Here is a 25,154-nt window from a genome sequence, read left to right on the forward strand (position 1 = left end):
CATTTAGCTTTGTTTAAAATGCTTTTTTGCAAACACCAATACAGAGTGTTTTTGTCATTCCCTGTATTAGTTTTCATTCCTGACTAAATATTGACAAACTTAGACAGCACTCATTTTGGGTTTCTCATATAACACCCAGAGACCCTAACTGCATAGTCTGTTCAAAGTCGCCTCATCCTTGGTTTATTCGTTTCCAGATGTTACATTTAAATGAATGGCACAAATGAAAGGTTTTTTACACCAATGATCTGCATTTACAAACATGTACATATGAGATCTTATTTTCCATCCCCATCTTTTTAGAGCGGGGCCTCTTTGACCTGAGCGAGCGCCAGGCGAGGTGAGGCAATCTCCTTATAAACTATAGGTGAGTTTCCCCAACAAAACTGTTGCGTGTTGATATACAAATATATAGATATGTTTTGTTGTTTCTAAACCACTACTTTGTTTGGTTGTATTTGTTGTTTTGTGTTCCAGGAGAGTTTTTCACCATGATCCAAGACTACCATATAGCAATCCACTACTGGTAGGTCTTGATTTGATTTATCTAATTTTTTCACTGTTGCAGTAGTGTTATACTTTAAGGTCCTGAAGAAAGCCGGTTAGGCTGAAACATGTTGACCATCAAGTTTCCACAACTGATAGTAGTATTTGTTTAACACACTATCATCACTCTGCTTTTAATCTTGCCGTTATGTTGACCCTTCTTAATAAAGTCTTACCTTTTGGCACCATAACAGGCAATCATAACTATCACTTTTTCACTATCACATATCTTTGAGCATTGCAACCCCCTTTTTCCCCTTCAACCCACTAACATAGCCTGTTGGCTGTCTCTCCTACTGGTGGATCGAATACTAGTATTCCTCAACACATGCCAAGTGAGGTACCTAGTAGATACAAGTTTTCAATAAAAACCCATATGATGAGACTCCGCCAATGGGTGGGCTGATGGGTATCTTTCTAACTTTATTCTCTCCTGTTACACTACTCTGATTTCTCCTCATTGTGGTCACACTACAGTTGAGTGTATTTTTTCACAGACCCTTAGCATCCCTTATGTGTTTTGTATTTGATCCCGTAATGTCACCAAAGTTTCATAGCACTTTTTTTAAGTGACCTAATATTGTGGGTGACAACCAATGGCTTTAAATAGAAACATCTACAATTCTGATAACATTTACAAAACAACATAAAGTGCAATGTGCTCTGTTTGCATTTATTATCGTATGGGCATAAAAACTCTTCCGTCGGATGAGACCTCGTTTTAGGGAAGGCTACGAGATGGTGAACTATGCCACATCTCAATCTAATTAGCACAAAGTGGTGCTGAGCATAAACACATATGTCAAATAGTTACTAGTACTTGCATCTAAGCTGTATGATATATATACAGGGTGACAACAGCTGTATCTTTCTCAGCCTTAGGTCTCAAGTCCAACCTATGTTGTAAAAAAGTATCCCTGATCTCCTTCTTGGTATAGGACAAGGTTTTTGGTATTTCAGACCAAAAGGATGTTCTATACAGATTTTCTAGGTCAGAAGTAATATGTCACAACCATGGGATTTCTTCTAAAAACTTAAGACCCACCTCATAATGGGCAATAGTATTCGAAGCAGATGATGGCAGATATCACAGACGTTTCAGCAAAAGATGTTCAAGTGTTTGCAGGTCCTTGATTTTTACATCGCCCCAAAGCCCTGCCCCATAAAGGGCTAGGCTTACTCCTTTAGCTTTGTATAGGACCACCAATTCCCTGAGTTGCCCTGTTCATTTTTGCTCTGGTATTTTAAATGCATTGTGTCCAAGAGCCAATATCCATGAAAGAAATACCAAGATAGCAAAAGGAATTAACAGTCTTAATGGAGCTTTTTTCAATAAAAAAAGTTTTAAGAGGTTTTGGTTTGGGCCCACAAATCATAGTGTATGTTTTGGATTTGTTTATAACCATTGTCTTTTGTATCATAACGGTTGAGAATGCGTCCATCAATCTCTAAAGACCTATCGGAGTACTTGCTAGAATTACGGCATCGTCAACATATAATAAACCAGGTATCGCACGGCCTGCCACCATATGGGCATCAGACTGTATCTTCTGCAGATAATCATCTATCCTGTCAATAAATAGGGAGAATAATATTGGTGCAAGGACGCATCCTTGCCATATCCCCCGTCCCACTTTAAATTTAGATGTGCATTTCCCCTGTGGACCGGAGCGAACTTGGCTAAATAAATTCTCATACAGATGGGAGAGAAACCCAATAATAGCTCTTGGCGCTCCCATCGAGATTAAAGTTGACCAGAGCAAATTATGGTCCACCAGATCAAAAGCACTACTTAAATCGGCAAAGCATAGATATAGAGAGCCTGCCTTTGCCCTGGTACACTTGCTGATAAGTAGTTCCAAGTTTGTACATTGCTCAATTGTCCCTATTTGCTTTCTGAACACATACTGCCCCGGGGTTAAAACAGAGTATTCAATTGCCCATTCCTCCAATCTTAACAACAGGACCCTTCTCGTCCCTTTCATGGCAGTATCTAAAAGCGCAATTGGACAATAATTTTTAGGGTCCTCTTTATTCCCCTTTTTGAATATTGGTATAATAATAGAATCTCCCCATGTCTTCTGGATTATATCTGTGGCAGCTGTATTAACACTCTAGTTAGGATGGGTCCCGATAAAGCAGGGCCAGATTTGAACACGTCCACTGGAACACCATCCGGCCCTGTGGCCCGACTGCCGGCGCTTGCATGAATTGCCTGGATGACTTCCTCATTAGTGATGTTCAGGGGGAGGTTTCTTCCCTCTTCTGACATTGCTTCCTGCACCTCTGTCGTGTCCCCATTACTATTAAAAACTTCAGAAAAATGGTTCACCCATTTATCTATTGAGACAAAAGACCTGACCCTCTCAGGAAAATGTATCCAAGTTGTAGGAGTCACTAATAAGAAAATAATGAGCCGCTTGACAGAAGAGGTGCCGGTGAAAATCGGAACCTTCCAGGATCACCATCAGTTTGTGGTGTGTGATTTGAGTCTGGTGTGTTAAGGTGTGATCTGTGGTGTAAACTGAATAGTACCATCTAGTGTACTCCAAAGGGAATTGAATTGCAAACCAATGAGGAGGATATTGCCTTCAAATTGGTAAATCAGAAACTTTGCACTGCTATGTTTCCTTTACTGTCAGTGGAAGACGTGCCACTGGATCTGAGAGACACTTTCTCTCCAGTGGTGTAGTACTTCTCAGCAGAAGAGATTGGCCTGATTTGAGTAGTCGAGCCAGTACACATACAGGTCAAGCCAAATGCAGAATTTCCAAGAATGCCTCAGTAAAATCTGACCCCAGAAACAGTGGCATGAATTATACCCATAGTTGAGTCTATGATTGTGCAGGGCATCTTAAAGGAGATCTTGGGAAGCCTGTGCAACTCTCCTCTCATGGAATTGCAGATACTTAGCAGGAAATATCGCATTTTTCAGGATCTTAGGAAGGTTCATAGCACAGTGATTCCATGCTGTCCTGTAGTACCGAATCCGTCCGTGATCTTATTCCAGATTCTTTGTGAGGCTAAATGTTTCACGGTGATTGACCTCTGTCAGGCATTCTTTTCTATTCCATTGCATGAGGAAAGCCAATTGTTGTGTGCTTTCCATCTGGAAAATCATATCTTACAATGGTGTTGTATCCCTCAAGGGTTTACTGAAAGTCCATCCATTTTCAATCAGATCTTGAAAAAGAACCTTAAAGCATGGTTTTACCTCGAAACTCGGTGCTAGTCCAATACATTGATGACCTTCTCATTGCATCTGAGATGTGTGGTGTTTGCAGGGATGATACCCTTGCCTTACTGAATCATTGGGATGACAATGGGCACAAGGTGTCTCCAAATAAGCATTAGTACTGTTTGAATGAAGATTGAAAAGGGAAAGAGGAAGGTATCACAGGAAAGAGTGGAGGTGATCATGAAAATGAATCCGCCTAGTACCCAAAAGGAGGTCAAAGTATTTTTGGTAATGGCTGGCTATTGTCAACAGTGGATTCCCAACTTTTCCCTGATGGCGAAGCCTTTGCAGATGCTGACCCATAAAGATGTGTGCGATCCAGTGTCATGGGATAACAACTGCTTACTTGGTTTTCTGGAGCTGAGAGAATGCCTGTGTCGCGCTCCGGCTATAGGAATGCCAGATTACAACAAAGTCTTTTTGCTATTCTGCCATGAGAGGGAAGGTTGTGCTTTATCTGTATTCACACAGATGCATGGAGGTACCCGTAGACCAGTGGCCTAATTCTCAGCTACTCTAAATCCTGTAGCTTCCACATTGCCCGGGTGTCTCAAATCCATTGCTGCAATAGGTGTCAGTATTGAACAATGTGGAAGCATTGTGATAGGCAATCCTCTTACAGTATATGTGCCACACTCAGTTGAGCTTTTGATGACAAGAACCAAGATACAGCATTTGACTAATAACAGGTTGACAACGTATAAACAGGTGCTTATTGCTGCTGAGAATGTCACTGTGAAGCGGTGCTCAGTCCTGAATCTTGCTACCTGGTTACCCATTCCAACAGCTGATGAAGAAGAATGTGAAGACCATGACTGCCTGGATGTCACTGAACTGTGTACAAAACCAAGACTTGAGCCATTGTCTGTTCCCGATCAAGTCCTTTTTGTTGATCATTCATGCGTAAGAGACAAAGGAGGAAATCTGAGAGCAGTGTTTGCTGTTTGTACCATCTCTGGAGTGGTGGAAGCTGCTTGTTTACAGGGAGTGCACTCTGCACAAGTGGCCAAATCATTGCATGTTGTGTTTCTGAACAAATACGAGTCACAATCTATTCTGATAGCCAGTACTGTTTTGCTGTGGTCCACAATTTCAATAACAGCTATGGTCACAGAGAGGGTTCTTAATGGCACCTGGTTCTCCTATAAAAAACGGGGAGTATGTGAGAAAACTGTTGGAAGCCTAACAATTGCCAAGGAAAGTGGCTGTCATCAAGTGTGCAGCCCATGGAAAGGGGAATGATTTTGTGACTATTGGAAACTGGTATGTGAATGAAGTTGCACGCTACTGTTCTTTTAATGCATGTGTCTTTAATTGTTATACTGGCGAGAGTACAGAGAAGACTGATTTCAACATGATGCTAGCAGCTGCTGACGTATGGGATGAAGTGAGGCATTTTCAAATGGGGTCACAGAGGAGGAACAAGCGGGCTGGATCAGAACAGGCTGTGAGAAGGGGAATGATGACCTTTGGGAAGTATTACCTGATGGCAAGGCTAATTCATGGAAGGGATGCGATGGTGAGATTGTTCAGGCAGACTTGGTTTAATCTTAGGTTTCGAATGATTGTGGAAGCTGTGTGTAATCAGTGTGTTAGATGCCAACAAATGAATGCTGGGAAGAGGACTGTTGCTGCCTTGAGCCATATTGGCAGGTCATCAGGTCCTTTTAATCAGATCCAAATTAATGTTGATGAGATGCCTGTGTGTAATGGTTTGAGGTACATTCTGGTTGTTGTGTGCATCTTTTCTCGATGGGTCAAGGCTTACCTGACTAGGAGATGTGATAGTCTCACAGTAGCTAAGCTATTGCTAAGAGATCTCATTTCTAGATTTGGATTTCCAACTACATTGGAGTTGGATAGAGGCACACATTTCCATAATAAAGTCATGAAGCTACTGTGCACAGCTCTGAAAGTGAATCAAAGACGAAATTGTAGCTACAGGCCAAAGGCATCTAGATCGGTGAAGCAGATCAGTGGTACTCTGAAATTGAGGTTGGCTAAAGTGTGTACTTCGACATCCTGGATGTAGCCTGATGCATTACCACGAATGTTAATGAGTCTGCACAGTATCCATGATAGGAGAGCGAAGTTGTAGTACCATAAAACACTTGTGAAGAGAGCGATTAAATTGCCTGGCATGCCTGTCAATGCGCTTGTGAACATTTCAGATGATTTGGTCCTTGACTACTGTAAATGATTCCCTAAAGTGGTGCATTTTTTGTCTCATCAGGTTGAAGCAGCGACTGCACCAACATCAATGAACCACTGCCATTTCCCATCAAGAGACACATGATGAATAACTGTCTTGATTGTTGTTGGCATGGTCCATACCAAGAGATACTAGTGACTATGACTGCTGTGAAGTGTGGCGGAGTGCCAAATTGAATCAATGCCTCTCACGCATGTTGATGCCTAGGTCCCTCTGATTAAACAGCTTCTCTCCCAGAAGAATTTCCAGCCATGACTGAAGGGTCATGGGAAGGGACAGGCCAAGCTGCAGAGGTATCTGAAGACGCTGGACACACACCAGGTTGATCGGAGGGGGGTCAAGCCACACAAGACGCTAGCATAGACTATGATGGAGACGGTATCATTGCGAGTGAAAGAGTCTGGCTCAGAAGAAGAGACTGGGGTAACAAGAAGTAAGGTGCAGTTAAAGAAAAAAGAGTCCGCAGGAGAAGTCTGGCCTTTAAGGCAGTGGAGAAGGAACCGGAGACTCGTATCCGAAAGAGAACTTGCCACAATAAGTGAACATTCAGAGTCGGATCTGAACGAAACTGAGCAGAACACAGAAAGTGCCAGAAGAGCCCAAGTGCCTTGTCAAAGGTATTCCTCTCCTAAGTGGACTTATCTGGTCGCAAATGTCAGGGAGAACGAGGTTCAAGATCTCGGTGCTGGGTGTCAAGATCTTGCTGAGAGTTCCTGGAATTGAAGCAAATGTAGTTCATCATCATCAATAAATCTTTATTCGGCTTAACCAGCCATAAAATAGTACAAAAAAAGGGCATTCAGGGCATCAACAACAGCAGCATCGATTTCCAGCCATGGACAAATGACCATACAATAACGTTACATACTTCACTAAAATGTATTTGCTTGGTCAAACATGATGGCTTCAAATGCCAACATACAATATTCAAACACACACATAAAAATATCATGAAGGGAAACTGAGCCATGTCAATTCCTTAGTTAAGGTGCTTTTCTAGTGGCCTTTGTGGCAACTGAATAGACCTCCAAAATGTCCAAGTTGATTAAAATCCATCACCTTCAAAAGTGCATTTACTTAAAATTCAATAAAAACAATTTACTATCAATTCATAACACCATTAGGATTTACAAAAACATTATCACAGCATATTAACAGTTCTTAACAATATGATAAAAACAATTCATAAAGTACCAGGAACGTGCGACTCTTTGAATACAGTAGTTACAGTGAGACAACTCAGGGAATTCTTACTCATAACGTTTCCTAAGGGCCAAAGATACTTTTATATAATTGGCTACAGCAATACAAATGTCAGAGGTAGCCAGTGAGTGCAAAAATGTATAACCATCAACATATGTACAAGGGTGAATGTTCTTTAACAGTTGGATTACAATCTTACTCCATGCCATTTTATTTAAAGTGGCTGCATACCATAATATATGATTCAATAAGACATAAAACCAATAAAATTATCCAGGGATTTCTGAAGGCAATTCACTGTTGTGGCCATTAGCACCGTGTCATCAGCATAAGATAGCAAAGGGACAGATTTGTTGCCAATTTGGGGAAAATCTAATTTCCTACTTAATAGGGAAGCAGCCAGACAATTTGTATATATTAAAAACAGAAAAGGGGCTAGGATGCACCCTTGACGGACACCCTCTGTTGAAGCTATTTGCTGAGTTTTTCCCCTTGAGTGCCGTATCTTATGGAGACTGAAGTATTAAAATGTAGCCTACAGATGAGCAACACCAGTGCTTGTTCCACACCCAAACTTTCCAGCATATCCCATAGTTTCTCCCGGTTAACAGTGTCAAAGGCACTAGACAAATCTGTGAGGCCAGGTGGATCAAGCACTTCCTGGCCTTCACGTATTTGTTGAAAATTAAGGACAAATTAAGGCATTGCTTGGTTGTGCCAAGTCCCCTACTGAAACCATGTTGCGTATTGTACAACACTCTTGTGGTTGTTGCCCAGGTCTCCAAACGGGCGAGGAGAACTCTACCAAATACCTTAGCTGTGGCATCAATAAGTGAAATTGGCCGGTAACAACCCGGGTCACTTCTAATACCCTTGTTAAAAACGGGGACCACTAGTGCTTCCTTCCAGGATTCAGAGTATTGGGCCAGTAATTACTGTCTTAAATACATTCGTCAACAGGAGTGCCCACAGGTTTGGATTATTTTTTAATAGGTCAAGGGGGACCCTATCAGGACCTGGTACTTTCAGACGGGACCCCTGGGCTAACGCCTCTTCAACCTCAGTTAGTGTAATAGATAGATTGAGTTGGGTAGGTGCAAATAAATCTACAGGTAAATCCCTTATGTATTCTTCAACCCTTTTATTTTGGGGGTTAAAGATGCCAATAAAGTGGGCTACCCAAGCGTCTGCCAGGATCAATGAATCCATCTGCCTAGCTTCTTCAGTAAATAACGGGCAATTTATAATTTCCCCCAAAATGTTTGTGCTCTCTCTAGATCTTCCCATGCTAGGCTTCTCAGTTCTGCTCTTCTACCCTCGATTATTGTTTTATATTTGTGCCTTGCTGCTTTAACTGGATCTCTGTTACAGGGAATAACATGAAGCGCCCTTTTTAAATCTTTGTGGGCCCTAGAACAATCGGAATGAAACCACCGGGCCTCCTGGGGTTTCCCATGCTTAGAACTCCTCGTCAGCCTCATGACCACCTCAGCGCATAGTGATCCAAACATTGTTGCAAGAGTCAATCCGCATTGTTCTAGGAGCATATTTTGTGTGTGGAAAGAATGCGTATGCTCGGTTGCCGAGCAAATGGTATGGTACATGTTACTTGGTGGTTGTGTTTCCGAAAATATACAATGTGAATGACTTGAAAAAACAAGTATTGAGTGCTGGAGAGGTTGTGCAAGAAATCTTTGGAGCAATAATTCCTAGCCTGAGAGTAGTGCTTAATGACATCAAGATTAGAAGACTGCCCACTATAGTGGATAAGTTGTCTGTTAACACAGCTAAGTCCTTGCTGCTCATTGATGGGGAGATGGTTTCGAAAAGGGCGATGGTGATGCAGAACAGACTTGCATTAGATGTCTTACTTGAAAAAGAGGGCTGAGTCTGTCGAATGCTGAAGGTCCAACAGTGTTGTACTTATATACCTGATAGAAGTAAAGATCTGAAGGGATATATTGGTAATATCCCTAAAATACATCAGGAAATACAGGAGTTGGCAGCAGAAGGAGTTTTGGATAAGGTTGGAAAAGGATTTGGTGCAGTTGGAAAATGGTTTACAAACCTGAGAAGAAAAATCTTTGAATACATCTTGAAACCAATACTGATTTTCATAATCTGTATCATTGTTTTGATTGGAATGCTGAAGGCATATGAATGGCACAAGGAGAGGCATTTGGAGTACGCCTTAGGAGAAAGGGAAAGAAGGATGGAAAGATTGCTGGACAATTACCATGGAAATTTGAAGTGAATGTAGGAGTTCAAAAAGAGAAGGTTGACCGACATCTGTTTAGATCAGTCTATTCTGCAGGGGTACGTTGAGGATTTTATGATAACTCAACGTCATTGGAGGGGGGAACTGATGGAGCGGAAGCCTCAATTCATTTGTAGGGGTGCATCATAATCATGTGTAGAGGGCACCAGTGTATCATAGTTTGTGTAAACATAAAGTGTTAGAATTGTGAACAGTGCTAACGTTTCTACATGATGTATTTTAGCTTACTGACAATTCATATAAAGAGTTAATGTGGAAAATGAATGTAACTATTAGAAACGCTAACTTGAAGAAACTGTGCTGTGACGCTTGACATTACTCATGTACTAAATCTTTTTAATAACAATTCTTTCTCTAATTAGGTAAATATATTGGTTGAAATGTAATAATGTTTATGTGAATTTGTAATGCTTAATATGATGTGTTCTTATGTTAACCAAAGCAGTAGGTCTGAAATGCAAGCCCCTGACAACTCTTGCTTTAGAAATAATATTCAGAATTTCATGTCCACTGTGGAAGCTGTTTTTCCTCATGTTTTGCACTGCAGATGGAGACGCATTCTTTAGGCAAATTAATGTATTTGTTTTAGCAGCTAGGCAAGGAGAGAAGCTGTCACAATCGTATGACTCGAGGGTGCTGGTTTCCCATTGGAGAAGGCCTGGGGATCAAGGACAAGGTATTGTAAAAGAAGTACATGGAGAACACCGTGGAAAAGTAAGCTCATGACTGTACCCATCATGGAATTCGTGCAAAGCTGTGCATCATTTGAAAACTACCTATGGATAACTCTTTGCTGGAATTAGGGAAAGTACCCACATCTTTCTTGCCTTTAAAGAGGGAGCTTCCCGGAATGAGCTTTTCCTTTTGTGATGGTGGTTTTATGCCACCTGGCCCATCTTGACGCTGGAGAGAATTCTTAGGAAGACTCCACGATTGACACCTTTTTCCTCTTTACTTGAAATGTTTACCCATTGACATAGGGATGTCATCCTAGTGATAGTACCAACCCTCGATGCAGCGGAACTTGGACTATTGCTTCCTAATCATCTGTATCCTCTTTCTTAAACTAATAGTTTTATTCATGTTGCACCATCTGAATAGGGTGCTTAGATTTGGCTTTATGCTGTTTCTTTTGTATCTATACCCCTCCTGTTCAGGTGTGTTTATGTCCAATTATGTTTTGGCTTAGTAATAAATCACACTAACCTTTCTAAATTTGTCCTTTGGTTATTATGTATTCATAAGTAGTGTTTAAATTGATTGTGTATTAATGATTTTCTCCCCTTTACACTTTCATACTGCTAAAAAGATCTATAAGAAAGTGTCTCTAGAAAAGTCCAGAATGAATTTATGGGCCTCAGATTCAAGTAGTGTACGGACTCCAGTCCACTCTTCTTTCCAAAACGGATATTGCCAGACAGTGGAAAGCAGCGATTGCTCCTTAGAAGCATGGACTGGTATGCAAAGCAAAACATAAGAAAATAGGGGGACCTTGGTGGGACGATTTTAAACTCTTCACTTCATTGACGATCTTGTCTCAATGAAGTGCCAATTCCAGCACAAATATGCAAGAAATAGCTTTAAATGCATCTGCAATTGAATATAAATCCTACCATTTCTCAATTATCTGTACTTGTCAGCATTGTCTCTTCTGTAATATTGGTTTCATGCTTTTTAATGAAAAGAAGGTAGTTATCCAGTGCAAGATGGCAATAGCGGGTAACAAAGACATAGTGCGATGAGTTAAGAGATGGATTGGGAAAGGGAGTGACAGAGTGATGAGGCAGATGAATCACGCCAAAAATAATAAGTCTTTTGAAAGGAGAAACAGGAAGCTGAGACGAAAACTGTGAAAGACGGAGGTAAGAGGGGAGGTATTCAAATATTCATCCATTCATAGGGAAAATTCAAATCTAGAAGTTAGATGTCAGAGAATATTTGACAAAGAGGTGAGGACATGGTGAAACTCAGGCAGATATAGAAGTGAGAGTACTAGAGAAATATGAGTGAATTTCAAATTCACATTGTGCGCTGATGTTTAGAGAGTGAAAGGGATAGAACTGAAACTAAAAGAAACTCTGGAGAGATAGAGATCATTAGTAGTCAAAGATAAGTGAGAAGGTGAAATAGTGATTGGATCAAATTCATTTGATACATTTCTGGATCTGCAAGAGAAAGGGGAATAGTGAACGGAGATAAGAGATGTGAATGTGGGAGGGAATCTGGGAAAATATAGGTAAGGGAGGGACTGATAGGGAAGAATATGACAGAGTTGGAGTTAAGAGGCTAAATAGGCAAGAGAGAGGGAATACATTAGAGAAGTTAAGGTGGAAAGCAACACAGTCGAAATGGAGGTAAGAGTGATATTGCCAGATTCAGAATTATGAGAACAACTGGTAGATGTGTTGAAAAAGATGAAAGAGAGGTAGTGGTGGGAAGGAACATGGGGCAAGACTGTGAGAACATGAGATACATTTTAAAGTGATCGAAAAATGGATTAAGTTGGTTGTAACAGGATTACAGTGGTGTGATTGAAACAGGACTGGAACTCAGGCAGGTACAGGGCGAGTGAAGTAAGAAAGAGTTACAGGTAAGTGTGATAGAAGAAGGGGGGAGCCGAGGAAACTATGAAAAAAGGACATAACAGGATATCATCTGTGGAGGAGAGAAGAATACAGCTCATGAGTTGTGAAAGTGGCAGAGATGGTGAAAGGTGAAAGATGAGGGCTGAGATCATCTATCTATCCATCCTTAGCTTTTATCTTTGCATCAGAGCAAATAGCAGGCCTATGCAGCACAAAGCACTTAATTAGATTCCAAAGTGTGGCCTGTAATTGCATAGGACCCTGCATAGGACCCTGTTTGGCCAATAACGGCTTTATGTGAGTAGGATATTATTTTGCCTCTAGCATATCATGCAACCTCTCAAGTTATAATGTACTTGGTAAATAAAATAGGTATGTAGCTGATTATGTAACAGTTATGTTAACTTATTTCTCTTGTAGTTATTGTAGAGTTTGCTGATGTAGTTCCTGATATGTCATCAGGGGGAAATGTCTCCCTACATTACTTCCTTGGAAGACAGCGGGCTATCTGGTGCAATTTTATGTGATGTCATAAGGAGTCAATGGGTAGGTACTGTCACTTCTGCTACTCCAGGCATTTTGGTGAATTGACGTCCATAATAAAAATCCGGGGCCTCATTTATGAAAAGTGATGCATCGCTGCGTGAAAACAGCGATGCGTCACTTTTCACTGCGCCCTCTTTGCGAGACCAATGATGCATCATATTTACAGTATGACGCATCATGGCGTAAGGAATTACAGATACGTCAGTATTTCTGACGTATCTGTACGGTGCAAAAGTGATGCATTTCTGGAGTGTGTCACAAAAGTGACGCAACTCCAGCAATGTGTCCTTTCACATGGGGCAAGCCCCATGTGAAAGGGCCTGCGTCAGTCTTACGCCTGCTGTGAGGCAGGGGTAAGAAATTGACACATTTGTGCCCTAGAAGTGGCGCAGTGAAATCTTATAGATTTCACTGTGTCACTTCTATGATCCTGTCTTGCGTCAGAACACCCCACCTGCATACATTATACCTTGCGTAGGTATAATTTAGCGCAGGGGTTTACAAAGTGACGCATCTACCTAGATGCGTCACTTTGTAAATAGGGTGCAACAAGGCACATTTTTCACGCTGCTGGTGCGTCGCAAAAAGTGACGCACCAGCGGCGTAAAAGTGACGCACGGCCTCATAAATGAGGCCCCCAATGTTTTACTCATCTCCTCACAAAAGGAGATCATCATGCGGTCTGAAAAGGACAAGCTACCTAATGCTTGAGGGTCTTGAACTGCAGAGAACGCAGGAAGAAAGCACTCGCAGTTCTTCAGTACAACATAATGACATGTCGGCTTTGTCAGACTAATCCTTTACAATGTTGGGAATATTTTCTTTCTTCTTTGCCTGTGTTGTCTACTAATAATTGCAATAATTATTATTCTTTTGCAATATATTGTGGTACCCTATAATAAAAATATTTAAGCTTCTATGCTGCTTTCATTATTAACTCCATGGAAATGTTGAAGGCACTATATACATGTCCATTTAAATTGTAGCAAGACTAATACAATATTCATACTGACTTACCCATTGCCATAGCCCACAGGACAGTTCTTGTGTCACCTTTCGCAAGCAGGAGCATAGTCATAATTTGAACCAGTACTAGCAATACTATTGGGAAAACTTAACCTTGTTTAACATATTTTAAGATAGCAGTGTATGTAATTCGAAGTTTTGTTATTTATTAGGCATGAATATTGTAAATTGTAATTGTATTTATATAGCGCTTACTATCCCTGACGAGGCATCAAAGCGGCTTTTCAGCGAGCAGCATGCTACTCTGGAACCCAAAATGATTAGCGGTGGATTAGTATAGGGAAATACAAGTTAATTTCAGTGGTGGACATGTGTGTCTGTTATTTGGATTGAATACGTTAATGGAGGGGTCAATAACATATCTGACAATAAATTGCCACTCATCACAGCACTATTGGATTTACAAAAAATAATCAAGAGGACAAAAGATAAACACTTGCCTTATGCCAGTTGTCCTTCTTTTGATAACACTAGAAAAGAAATTCCTGTCTCCCTTAACAAAACGGAGAAATGTCATGTGAAAATTAAGAAAAGTACATATTCCTCGATCCAAACACAAACCTGATCACTGGGAACATATTACCTAGATTTGGTACATATCTGCAAATGACATTTCAGAATACTTGTTAAATTATTTTGCAGAAATAGAAATATAGATGAAAAATTGTAGAAAAAACTTTTACACGGTCATGTATTTGGCAAAGATTTATTGTGGACAAAGCGATCAAAGTTCCAGTCTCCATCATTGGCTCATTCCCTCATGTCCTCAAAGGGAGGTGTTGGAATACTGTATTCTGTTTATAATTATCCCTGTAGTCCTGGAGCTGACTCCTCTGAGCTTTTTGTTCAATAACATGTTATTTCAGTTAGTTTCTGAATCAATATACACTGGTTTGACAATTGTTAAAATGATCTTGATCATAATCGGTCATTCAAGATTTCCTTAGCACCTGCAGATTTAAATGCTAGACACGGATGAAAACATTAAAAAAACAAAGCATATCCTTCAGAAAATAAAGCATGCACTGTGCTGATGTTGGTTAAAAGCATTGAGGCATTGAATCCAGCCCTTTCCATGAATACAGACATTCTCCCTGCTCAACACTAAAAAATATTACATTGTTCATTCATCAGAGTTGTTTTATTTTTCATTATTCATTACTGCATAGAGGAGCATCTACAGTCTACAACAGAATGAAACAGTTTATAAACTCTAATCACTTCCAGAAGATATAGACATCATTTAGATATATTGATCATACCTTTCTTTCCCTACTTGTCTTGCATTCTCTTACCTATATTTTTACATATGCCACCTTTACCGGACAAGGATCACAACGATGGGTTCAGAGCTTAAAAAAATATGTTTTATTATTTCCTTAAACATATATGTTTCCATTTTTCACTTTTTTATTCCTATAATGAAAACTATTCGTATCATTCAGTAGCAAAATTGGAATAGGTCCATCCGAGCATGTCTGATATGTCTCCAGTTTAAATGATTGCTGCTACATAGTTGACTGTTTCAGTCATTCAAAACATAATGTGATGTATGCACAAAAGTGCTGGTCAAAAGTGGAAGTGCATTAGGCATTGCATTTACTGCTTAGATCATGAACAAATGGTCTGCTATCATACAAGAAGGTAGTGAGCCAAAATTGTTTTGCTTCAAATGCCATTCGCTTTTGGAGTTCTCATGAATTTTAAAATTGTATTAGGTCCTCATGAGAGCTTACCACTATCATGGAAAGAGTTGTGTATAAATGCAGAATATGAATTGCTCATATGTATGTCTGATGCAGACACGAGAAAAGTATATGTGCTATTCAAGAACAAACCTCGCTTGTGATTTGTCATTAGACCGACTAACCGATTTTAAGCAGTGGCGGTTCACAGAGGGAGTGCTGCGGGGCAGTGGGGCGGGGAGGGGGAGGGGCAGGCTGCGTGGTAGTGGACTGGGACATACAACGAACAGGAGTAAAGTAAGTAATTAAATAAATAAAACTATTTACCTTGTGCTCGCTGCATCACCAACTCGGCGATGCAGCGGGCGCAAGTAAATTGTTTTATTTATTTAATTACTTACTTTACTCCTGTCCGTCGTATGTCCGAGTCCACTCCCCCCCTGCCCTGCTCTGACCCCACACCTCGCAGCACTCCCTCTGCGCGCCGCCACTGATTTTAAGAAGGCAACACATGAATAGACCTTATAGATTCATAAATAACTATACATCTGCTTGTCCAACAGTGTTGATATACCATTGAAGCAAGATGTGCGGCACTTAGTGTTTGATTTGATTGTGATTTACACAGATTGCTCTTACTTTCTTTTGGGCACCATAATCAAATGCTACGTCCTAAAACTATATCTTTGGAGAACTATCTAAATGGACATATAGCAACTAATACTAAAATATGTTTACAAATGATTCCAATTTAAAATCACAAGTTCAGTTGGCTTTTATTAACTAGAGGAACTTGGGTTTTAATTTGCTATTGTATATCTTATGGGAATGCAATGCCCACATGCTTGTCAGTGTTCAGGTCACAACTATTTCATTGAGAAAGTGCCTCTAACTTCACAGGAAAGAAAATAGACTGTAATCATAAATTTGAGCAGGCAAACCACATTTGCTATTTATGAAAAAAAACTTCCAACAATTTGTGAACAACAATAACTTCACAACCCAAATAAAATAATCCCTGTCCTGTGCTGTAGTTGATAGATATAATTGTTGGTAATAATTATAAGACCCAGGAATACCATGTCCATATGTCAGTACCCAAAAAGTAAGCGTTTGATGAGCAAAAAAAATTATCTTTTGTCTATGTCTATTTCTACTTCTTCCTGCTCATATTTTCATCAATTCCAGAAAAAGTAATTTAAATTAGTTTTACAAGAATAAAAACACGGTTTACCAAAATAAAAAGAATCTAAAAAAGTTGAGAAAAAATAATTTGATACATCAAATTAAAAGTCCATCCTTTGAGAAGCTGTGTACTGTAAATGATGATGCAAAATGTTCTTATACCATGGATGGTGGTTATTAAAAAATGTTTATCTCATCTGTTAAAATTCTTCGTCAGTGTTCAAAAATGTTAGTGCAGTATCAGACATTGCTCTGCCTCATGAAGAGTGACCTTAATTTTCTGGCCTGTTGTTCTTCTTTTCTGTATTCTGCTTCTAATTTCTGTTTTTCATTGTTTGAGTAATGTGAAAGTGAATTTCTGCATTCCCTGATTTTATCAAAATATTTGAAGTCAGCAACATACTTTCCGCTTTTAGATAAGGACACTATTGGCTCAAAGTCATGTCCCCACTTGATCTCATCTGGGAGGTATGAAGTTCTGCTCTGGCAAACAGCACTGGTGGACTCAACAGTTGCATTGAGGACCACTACCAGCTCGAAGTCTTTAGATTTAATGTTTTCTGCCGTAAGATCTCGCAGTGGGCTCGTGTCATCCAAGACATGGTAAAATGTTAAAGGCAAGACCAAAAAGGGACTTTCAGAAGAGGAGTCTACCTTGAAGCTGACGTTGGCTTGGTTCAGCAGAATCTTTTCTCCCTCTTTCGTCTCATATGTGGAAAGAAGTTTTCCATATAGATGGCATTGGATCAACAAACTCTTCCTCATATTTGCCACTCGCATCACAAGGCACAGTTTATCATCGTGGTTAGTAATCACTGCATTGTGGCTAAACTTGATCGTCTCCGCTCGTTTTTTAGGTCTTGCTATTTTGGCTAGGAATGTCCCTGTGATGAAGATCTCAATGAGGGTTGTGAGGACCAGCTGGACAACAAGTAAGAAGATGGCATGTGGGCACTCCTCTGTAATGAAGCGGAAACCATAGCCTATAGTTGTCTGAGACTCCAAAGAGAAGAGAAATGCACCCGTAAAGGAGTTGACATTCATCACACATGGCGTATGATTGGTTTGTAGGTACGGCCTTTCTACATCACCATGAAAATATGCAATAGTATAATAAATTATGCCAAAAAATAACCAGGTGACCACAAATGTGGCACCAAACAGCGTGAGTTTGTATCTCCATTTCATATCAATGACAGTGGTCCATAAATCCTGGAGGTAAAGAAAAAAGACGCCCTCAATTTTGTCCATCCTGACATTGCTGTGGCCACTCTTAGACATTACCCGCAGTTTGTTAGTCTTTACGTCCCCATTAACACTCTCCGAAATAAGGGGGGCATTTGACAAACTGACTTCAGCAACTTCCATTGCAAGTCCCAGCAAAGACCTAAAGGAGAAATAAATATACAATTAAAAAGGTGTGAATGTCATCTGTTGATGAAGTAAACTGAATGTATTTGCTGAATTATGTATAAGTATATGCTCTATGTTTTCTTCATACAAATATAGATTGCATAATTCATGAACAACAGAATTAACAAGAATAAATTCACACAATTATTGATAGCATAAACCTGTGGCTTTTTGGTCTAGGTTTCTGAGTGTCTGCTTTTTTTCTCCTTCTTTTGGGTAGACATAAGGGGCCATATTATCAAGAAAGGGCGATACATTATCGCTGCTTTTATCGGCAGGAAGCTGCCGCTAAAGCGGCGATAATGGGCTTGATAATATGCCCTTGTGAATTCCCATAGAAGCCCAGGGTAATATCAGAACCTGGGCTTCTATGGGAATTCACAAGGGTATATTATCAAGCCCATTATCGCCGCTTTAGCGGCAGTTTCCTGCCGATAAAAGCGGCGATAATGTATCACCCTTTCTTGATAATATGGCCCATGGTGCTTCTGTTTATATGATTGTCTGTCCATTTGACTGATTTACAATCTGTGATCAGACTAATTAACTGTTGGAAATAATATTTGACTTACTCTTTCTGTATCAGACTGTTTGCATCTGTGATGACTTACAGCAGTGCAACACAGCCCCTGCAGCTCTTGCAGTGCAGGGTAACCTTCGACCATTTAGGGGGCCCCAAACTATTCAAAGTCCACTTCAGCCATCGGATAACTTGACTGTGAGTGACAGCATTCTGCCTTTTCACAAGGAGCACATCCGCACCCAAAGTAGTTTCAGTAATGCAAAAGACTACTATAGTACTTTGTGCTTTTTGAGACCAACAACATATTTTTGCTTTTAGGCAGTTTCTTTTATATTGGCTTAGTTCTGGCAGCTCCCCCAAGAATAACATTTTACCAAATCAATAATGAAACAAAGAAATTATTGGCAAAACCAAAAGTCTGATAGTCAACACCCAGGGTAGGATTGGGATGTAAAATAGGCCTGGTGCACCCTAATAAAGTGGCCCACATGTGCGGATTGCTCCTTTTTACAAAACAGTGTTTTAAGTATTATGAAAAGGAGGAGGGCGGGATTCTCTAAAAGACGCCTGGTTTCTTAACTTCACGGAGATAAAAGAAAATGCATATTTTCGCCAGGACACTTTTTTTAGGTCTCGCGCCTGCGATGCATATGGCGAAGCCATATGCGCATCGCGCAGGCGCGATACTATAGTTGCCGGGTCTGCTTCCCAGGAAACAGGAGACTGGCACGCGCACGCTCAGGAAAGCGATTGGAGCCGGCCGCGCACGCGCGTTCCCAATCTCCTGTCTCTCTGGGAAGCACACAAGCAAGCCCAGCAAGCCCCGCCAAGGCACCACGAGCACGTCCCACGTGGGCGCCTACCACGAGGACAACTGCAGCAGCAGCACAGCCCCGCCGGAGAGCGGCGGCCCCGCGCAGCCTGCAAACTGCAAGCGGAAGCAGGTACAATTTTTTTTTTTTATTGTCAGACTAAAGTTGCTGTGAATTGAGCTCGTCCGGGGCACTTTGCCCCTCCCCAGCGAGTAGACTTTTCTTCCTGTGTGTAATTGAGACCAAACGCTGGGCCTTGGGCGCCAGGAGAGAAGGGCTGGGGCCTGCAGGTCATTAGTGAGGTGAGCAGAAGGGATCCGGCCCCGCCGAGAAGGCCTGCCGCGCCCGTTCAGCACCATGGGGCCTACGCCGAGAGCGCGCCTGTGATCCTGAGCACACCGGCCGGCCGGGCCTCCGCATGCAGCGCCTTGGAAAAGCCGGCAGTGAGGGCCACTGCCATGCTGAATTGCGCGCCCCTGAAGATGGCGTGCGGTACGTGGGACCTGCGAGCCCGGGAGATGCCTCGGATTTTAAAGGGGCCCCTCTAACTGGGGGTGCGCGCTTTACTGCAGGAGCCTGGGCCTTGCTTGCTGGACCTCCACAAGAAAGATGTAGCTGTCAATGGATGAGTCATAATGATTGGCATGAACTTCAGCTTGCAGGAGTTGCTGAACAAATTTGAAAAGGTAAGCTTAGTGGGTAAAGCACCTGCTCCTGAGACAGGAGCTTCGAGATTTCCAATGCATGATCCAGTACTTATCCTGTCCTGCATCCATTCAGGTTTTTATTGACATACTTGAAGTATTTCCCTTTTCCCAGCACTGTAAGAAATAGAATGCAAGCTAAAAGATGGCGGAGCCCGTACCCTGCATATTGCACCCCAGTTTGCAGCAGCAATCTAAGTATGCCCCGTGTCATGCATGAGTAACTGGGGCCTGCTAACAGCGGGCCTACGGACCCGTTCATCCTTCAGGAGTCAATCAGAAGGCTACTCTTGGGCAAACAAAGGCGCCTTTAATTTACAGCGCTTCGAAGATGCACGCTCTTGGCAGTGTGCCATACCTGGAGAGCAAGTTCCCTGTTCTTTCTTCCTTCCCCGGTTCTCTTGGTCCAAGCTCCCATTCCACTGGTGTGCTGCAGCCTCCTTCCTGGAAGGCCACCTTGCCATTTATTAGGTTTCGCTGGAGGGCGGAGCTCTTAGCTCCGCCTCCAGAGAAATCTCTTGATTTCAGTAAGGAAAATGGAATACGCCCCCCTGTCCCATTGGCTAGCTCCATAAATGGAGGCTAGCCATTGGAACAGAGTTCTGTCCGTCAAGGCCGGACCAGATTCGGGGGCGTTCCCGAGATTTTTTCCCAGGGCGGAGTTACGTTTTTTCCCGTTCCCTCCCCTTTCACTGAAAGTCTGTCCATTCCCGCCCCCTCCGTGTGCCTTTCCGCCCCCCCCTCGCTGTCCTGTGCACGTTTCCCGCCGTCCGTGTCCTCTCCCGCCCCCTCCCGCTGTCCGTGTCCACTCCCGCCCCCTCCCGCCGTCCGTGTCCTCTCCCGCCCCCTCCCGCCGTCCGTGTCCTCTCCCGCCCCCTCCCGCCGTCCGTGTCCACTCCCGCCCCCTCCCGCCGTCCGTGTCCTCTCCCGCCCCCTCCCGCCGTCCGTGTCCTCTCCCGCCCCCTCCCGCCGTCCGTGTCCTCTCCCGCCCCCTGTGTCCTCGTAGGTGCTTGTTATCATCTTTGATGGCTTGTAGGCTTACTGACAACGAAATTAGAAAACACTCTCCCTAGGAGCAAATAACATGACCAAAATGCTGGTCAGCCAATAACTGCGTGCCTTTCTGCAGGTTTATCCCGTTGATTGTATAGTGTACATGTCACTCTAACGTGGTGGGCTGGTTTCTGCAATTGATTTGTTGATTTTGCATAACAAGTTAGATTGATCTATGTAGGAAAAAGTGGCTGTTGGCTAGCGATTGGCCGGCCCCTCTAGGAAACAAAGTTCACTGGCAAGCGGCAAGTGATTTCGACTTCCTGATTGGCTAGCTCTGATGTCAGTTAAGTTTCACTGTACAGCGGCAGGGGCAGCAAAAGCAGGAAGCACAAACCCTTCTCTAGCCTGTGCTGAATCAAGAGCCTCAATGAGCAGAAAGGAGAGCATGGGGGAACCCGAGGAGATGACCGACCAGGTGTTTGCGCAAGTAAGACAAGGGCTGTGTGGAGGAAAAAAGCAGTGCGTGTGCATAGATTGAACCCCCCTTCTTGTTAGCTCAGATCGTGTCACGTTCAACCTGTGTGGATACGTATGTCCGGGGTGGAGTAATGTATGCGTGCATATTCAAACGCTGCACGCATGCTGTGGTACTGTGTGTTTGTAAGAACTCTCATTGTGATTGAGACAGTGTGCGGAACCTCCTGTCTAACTGCGATCTCGTGCTTGAGGTATCCCTGCGTAAAAGGATCCCTGTGTATGGTTGTGCGCTTAGGGGGATTTCTGTAATTGTCCCAGGGTCAGTTCTTAAAATGGGAAAGCACTCAGTACCTTCACTTATTTCATTTGAAAGGGAGTGTGCCTGCTTCTCCCAGCAGCACATAGGTAGGTACTCTGGGATAGTGAGTACCTACACCTTTACATTTCAAGCTCTGACAGTGGTGTATGGTTTTGGTAACCCATAGTTCTCACTAACTTTAGCATATTTGATAACATCAAGGGAAGTGACATCAGATGACTTTTGGCCCACTGACTTCCCATTGAGTGATGTCACAGGCAGAGAAATTAGCGACATTGCAGGATGTAATCTTGCAAATGGTGCATTCTTAACCACCCTTTGACTCATTAGATCCTCTTCTGAAATGCTGTCAAAGCTAAATAATAAATACTTTGGATTATTATTTGGGGTGGATGCCCATTTCAAAGAATAAGCACATCCCTTCACAGGGTGAAGCCAAAAAACTTACTAAATTAACCCGATCTTAGACCCCTGGTAGGTGTGGCACAAAGCAGACATGCATAATTTAGGGCAATGTGTACACTATTTATTTAGTAACAAAACCGTAATAAAGTCAATATGCAAAACAATAAAAATCCCGAACCGAATTAGAAAAATAATGTAACATTTAACAAACTCTTTACGTTTTTTTAACTCTGGCTGTGGCAGCAGCACTGGTTATGCGTTGATCCTCATGCTTTCTGTTTCATCCTGCTTGAAAGTGTAATCTTGCTCCTTATCTGCGTTTCTGAGTAGGCAGAGGGTTCATGCCCTCTCCCAGTATTCCAGTAGGGATCTCCGGCCAGCTGTTGCACAAATACTTGATCTCAAAATTGTGCAGCCCAGGATCTCTTTTGAAACCTACTAGTGACTAGTGTGCTTGATTCCCTGCCCCCTGGCTGTGCTTGCTTCCCTGCCCGTGCTTGCTTCATCGCCCCCTGGCTGTGCTTGCTTCCCCGCCCCCTGGCTGTGCTTGCTCCCCGCCCCCTGGTTCCCCTGCCCCTGGCTGTGCTTGCTCCCCTGCAACCTGCCTGTGCTTGCTTGCTTCCCTGCCCCCTGGTTTGCTTCCCTGCCCCCTGGTTTGCTTCCCTGCCCCCTCGCTGTGCTTGCTTCCCTGCCCCCTCGCTGTGCTTGCTTCCCTGCCCCCTCGCTGTGCTTGCTTCCCTGCCCCCTCGCTGTGCTTGCTCTCCTGGGTGGGTGTGTGTGGCTCTGGGTGGGTGTGTGTGGCTCTGGGTGGGTGTGTGTGGCTCTGGGTGGGTGTGTGTGGGTGTGTGTGGCTCTGGGTTGGTGTGTGTGGCACTGGGTGTGTGTGTGTGTGTGTGTGGCTCTGTGTGTGTGTGTGTGTGTCTCTGGGTGTGTGTGGCTCTGGGTGTGTGTGTGTGTGGCTCTGGGTGTGTGTGTGTGTGTGGCTCTGGGTGTGTGTGTGTGTGTGGCTCTGGGTGTGGGTGTGTGTGTGGCTCTGGGTGTGTGTGTGTGGCTCTGGATGTGTGTGTGTGTGTGTGTGTGTGGCTTTGGGGGTGTGTGTGTGGCTTTGGGTGTGTGTGTGTGGCTTTGGGTGTGCGTGTGTGTGGCTCTGGGTGTGTGTGTGTGTGTGTTTGGCTCTGGGTGTGTGTGGCTGGCTGTGTGTGTGTGTGGCTCTGGGTGTCTGTGGCTCTGGGTGTGTGTGTGTGGTAGTAATTGCTGTCTGCTGAGCTCGTCCAGTAGGGTACAATAGGTCTCACATTTGCGAGAGATTAAGCTATTGGCAATGTAAATGACAATGTCATTTATTTATCTGTTTTCAAAACCAACACATAAATAAAAATGTTGTAATTTACAATGCCAATATCTCTAACTTTTGCCAAGGCGAAACCGTTGCATTGTAAATGCTTGTTTTATTTGTCATTGTAAGTTCAAAATCTGCTTCTCTGGAAGGTTTCAGGGCACACTGAAAAAGCACCTTTGACAGTGATTAATGTCAGACAGCTTGTTGGCAGAGTGGAGGGGAGCGTTGTCTCTCCCCTTTTCCACCCAAGCTTGTTGCACTTCTGAGAAGGGTGGGGAAGGGGCACTCGAGTGCACGCTCTTTTTTCCCCCTTCATTGCCCTGTAGTCCGTGTTTGTTCTTGATTTCTTCTTTTGCTGTTTTTGGGCGCTTTAAGACTGACACACACATTTATAAATACATAAACTAGTCTTTCAGCAGTACTCGTTTACATACTCTTATACCCATCCCAGAATGTCCAACTCCCTACTGTCAAAAGTGCAACGAGGACAGACTCCTTTCGATTTGCATTTAGCGTATATGAATATACAATTTTTCCCATTTTAGATGTTTTGAGGTCAATTCACAAAGGCATATAAGAGCATGTGAATGAGTATTGCAGGGGGAGCTACTTTTTGCTTCAAAATGCCTGCGACTCTGTTCTTTCAATTTTTTTCTGCCAAATTTAATAAGTTATTTGCAATTCCTGAACCTGTATATAGCTGCATGTTGATATTTATTTCTGCCTCAGGGCGGTTTTCATTTATGCACTAGGGGTGCGCGGTATGACTTGTCCATTGGAGCCAGCAGACTCCACGCCTAAGTGCACATGAGTCTGCTCGGGTGATCACATCTTTCGAAGGTCAGGAACTAGCAGCCCACTCTTGTCCCATTATGCAAAAAAAATGTACAAAAAAACACAATGCATCGATGCAAATGAATAAAAGGCATTGTCATTTACAATGCCAATAGCTCAAACTTTAATAATGCGAGACCTATTGCATTGTAAATGCTTGTTTTATTATTTATTATTTTTGCTTTTTTTATTAAATGTTTTATTGTAACAAAGTCATTACACATTGCCTAACCTACAACCCATGGGGCCGGCTGCAGCGGATAAACAGGTGCCAAACAATTATTCTCGTGGGGTGACACAGCTGTTTAGCCGACAACCCGGAGGTCCGGCGGCGCACTGTTCAATGCATTCAATAATAATTATATGTTATACATTGCGTAGTAAGATAACAACTAGTCTCCGTCGCTTATTTGTATGACCTCGGTGCTGGCATGTGGCTGCCACCCCTCCTCGTGTCCCTTGTTGCATATAACCTTTTGCTGCCCCAGCCCTAGATCTCTCATAGGATGCTTGTCAACCGGTCGGCAGATTGTAGCCGGAAGTGGCCACGGTTCCGCAAAGAGTCGTTCCATTTGGATATGTGGAATAAGTGAGTCCCCGTGTATCCAGGTATGGAGATGTGCGGCCTGTGCCACTCTGTAGTACAGCTCCAAATCTGGTGCGCCCAATCCTCCCATGTTATATGGGAGGGTCATAAGAGTCCAACGCACTCTCGGTTGTTTGCCAGCCCATGCCAGTTTTATCATTAATTGCGTCATGTTTTGGAAGAAGGCCCTAGACAATACCATCGGAATGGCGCTGAACAGAAATAGGAATCTAGGCAACACT

At 42.7% G+C, this 25,154-nt stretch overlaps 1 protein-coding gene across 4 annotated transcripts in view; it reads right to left on the reverse strand.

The window, feature by feature from the left end:
* Nucleotides 1-14,324: 14,324 nt before the first annotated feature.
* KCNJ15 (potassium inwardly rectifying channel subfamily J member 15) overlaps nt 14,325-25,154 on the reverse strand; it is a 215,647-nt gene continuing 204,817 nt past the window's right edge. For all 4 annotated transcript variants that reach the window (XM_078656850.1, XM_078656848.1, XM_078656849.1 and 1 more), the window contains exon 2: nt 14,325-17,891. In XM_078656850.1, coding sequence (XP_078512976.1) covers nt 16,745-17,872 — 1,128 coding nt within the window. In that variant the 5' untranslated portion in view covers nt 17,873-17,891 and the 3' untranslated portion in view covers nt 14,325-16,744. The remainder of the gene's footprint in view (nt 17,892-25,154) is intronic.

This window comes from Lissotriton helveticus, chromosome 8 (assembly GCF_964261635.1).
Source record: "Lissotriton helveticus chromosome 8, aLisHel1.1, whole genome shotgun sequence".
Lineage (NCBI taxonomy): Eukaryota > Metazoa > Chordata > Amphibia > Caudata > Salamandridae > Lissotriton > Lissotriton helveticus.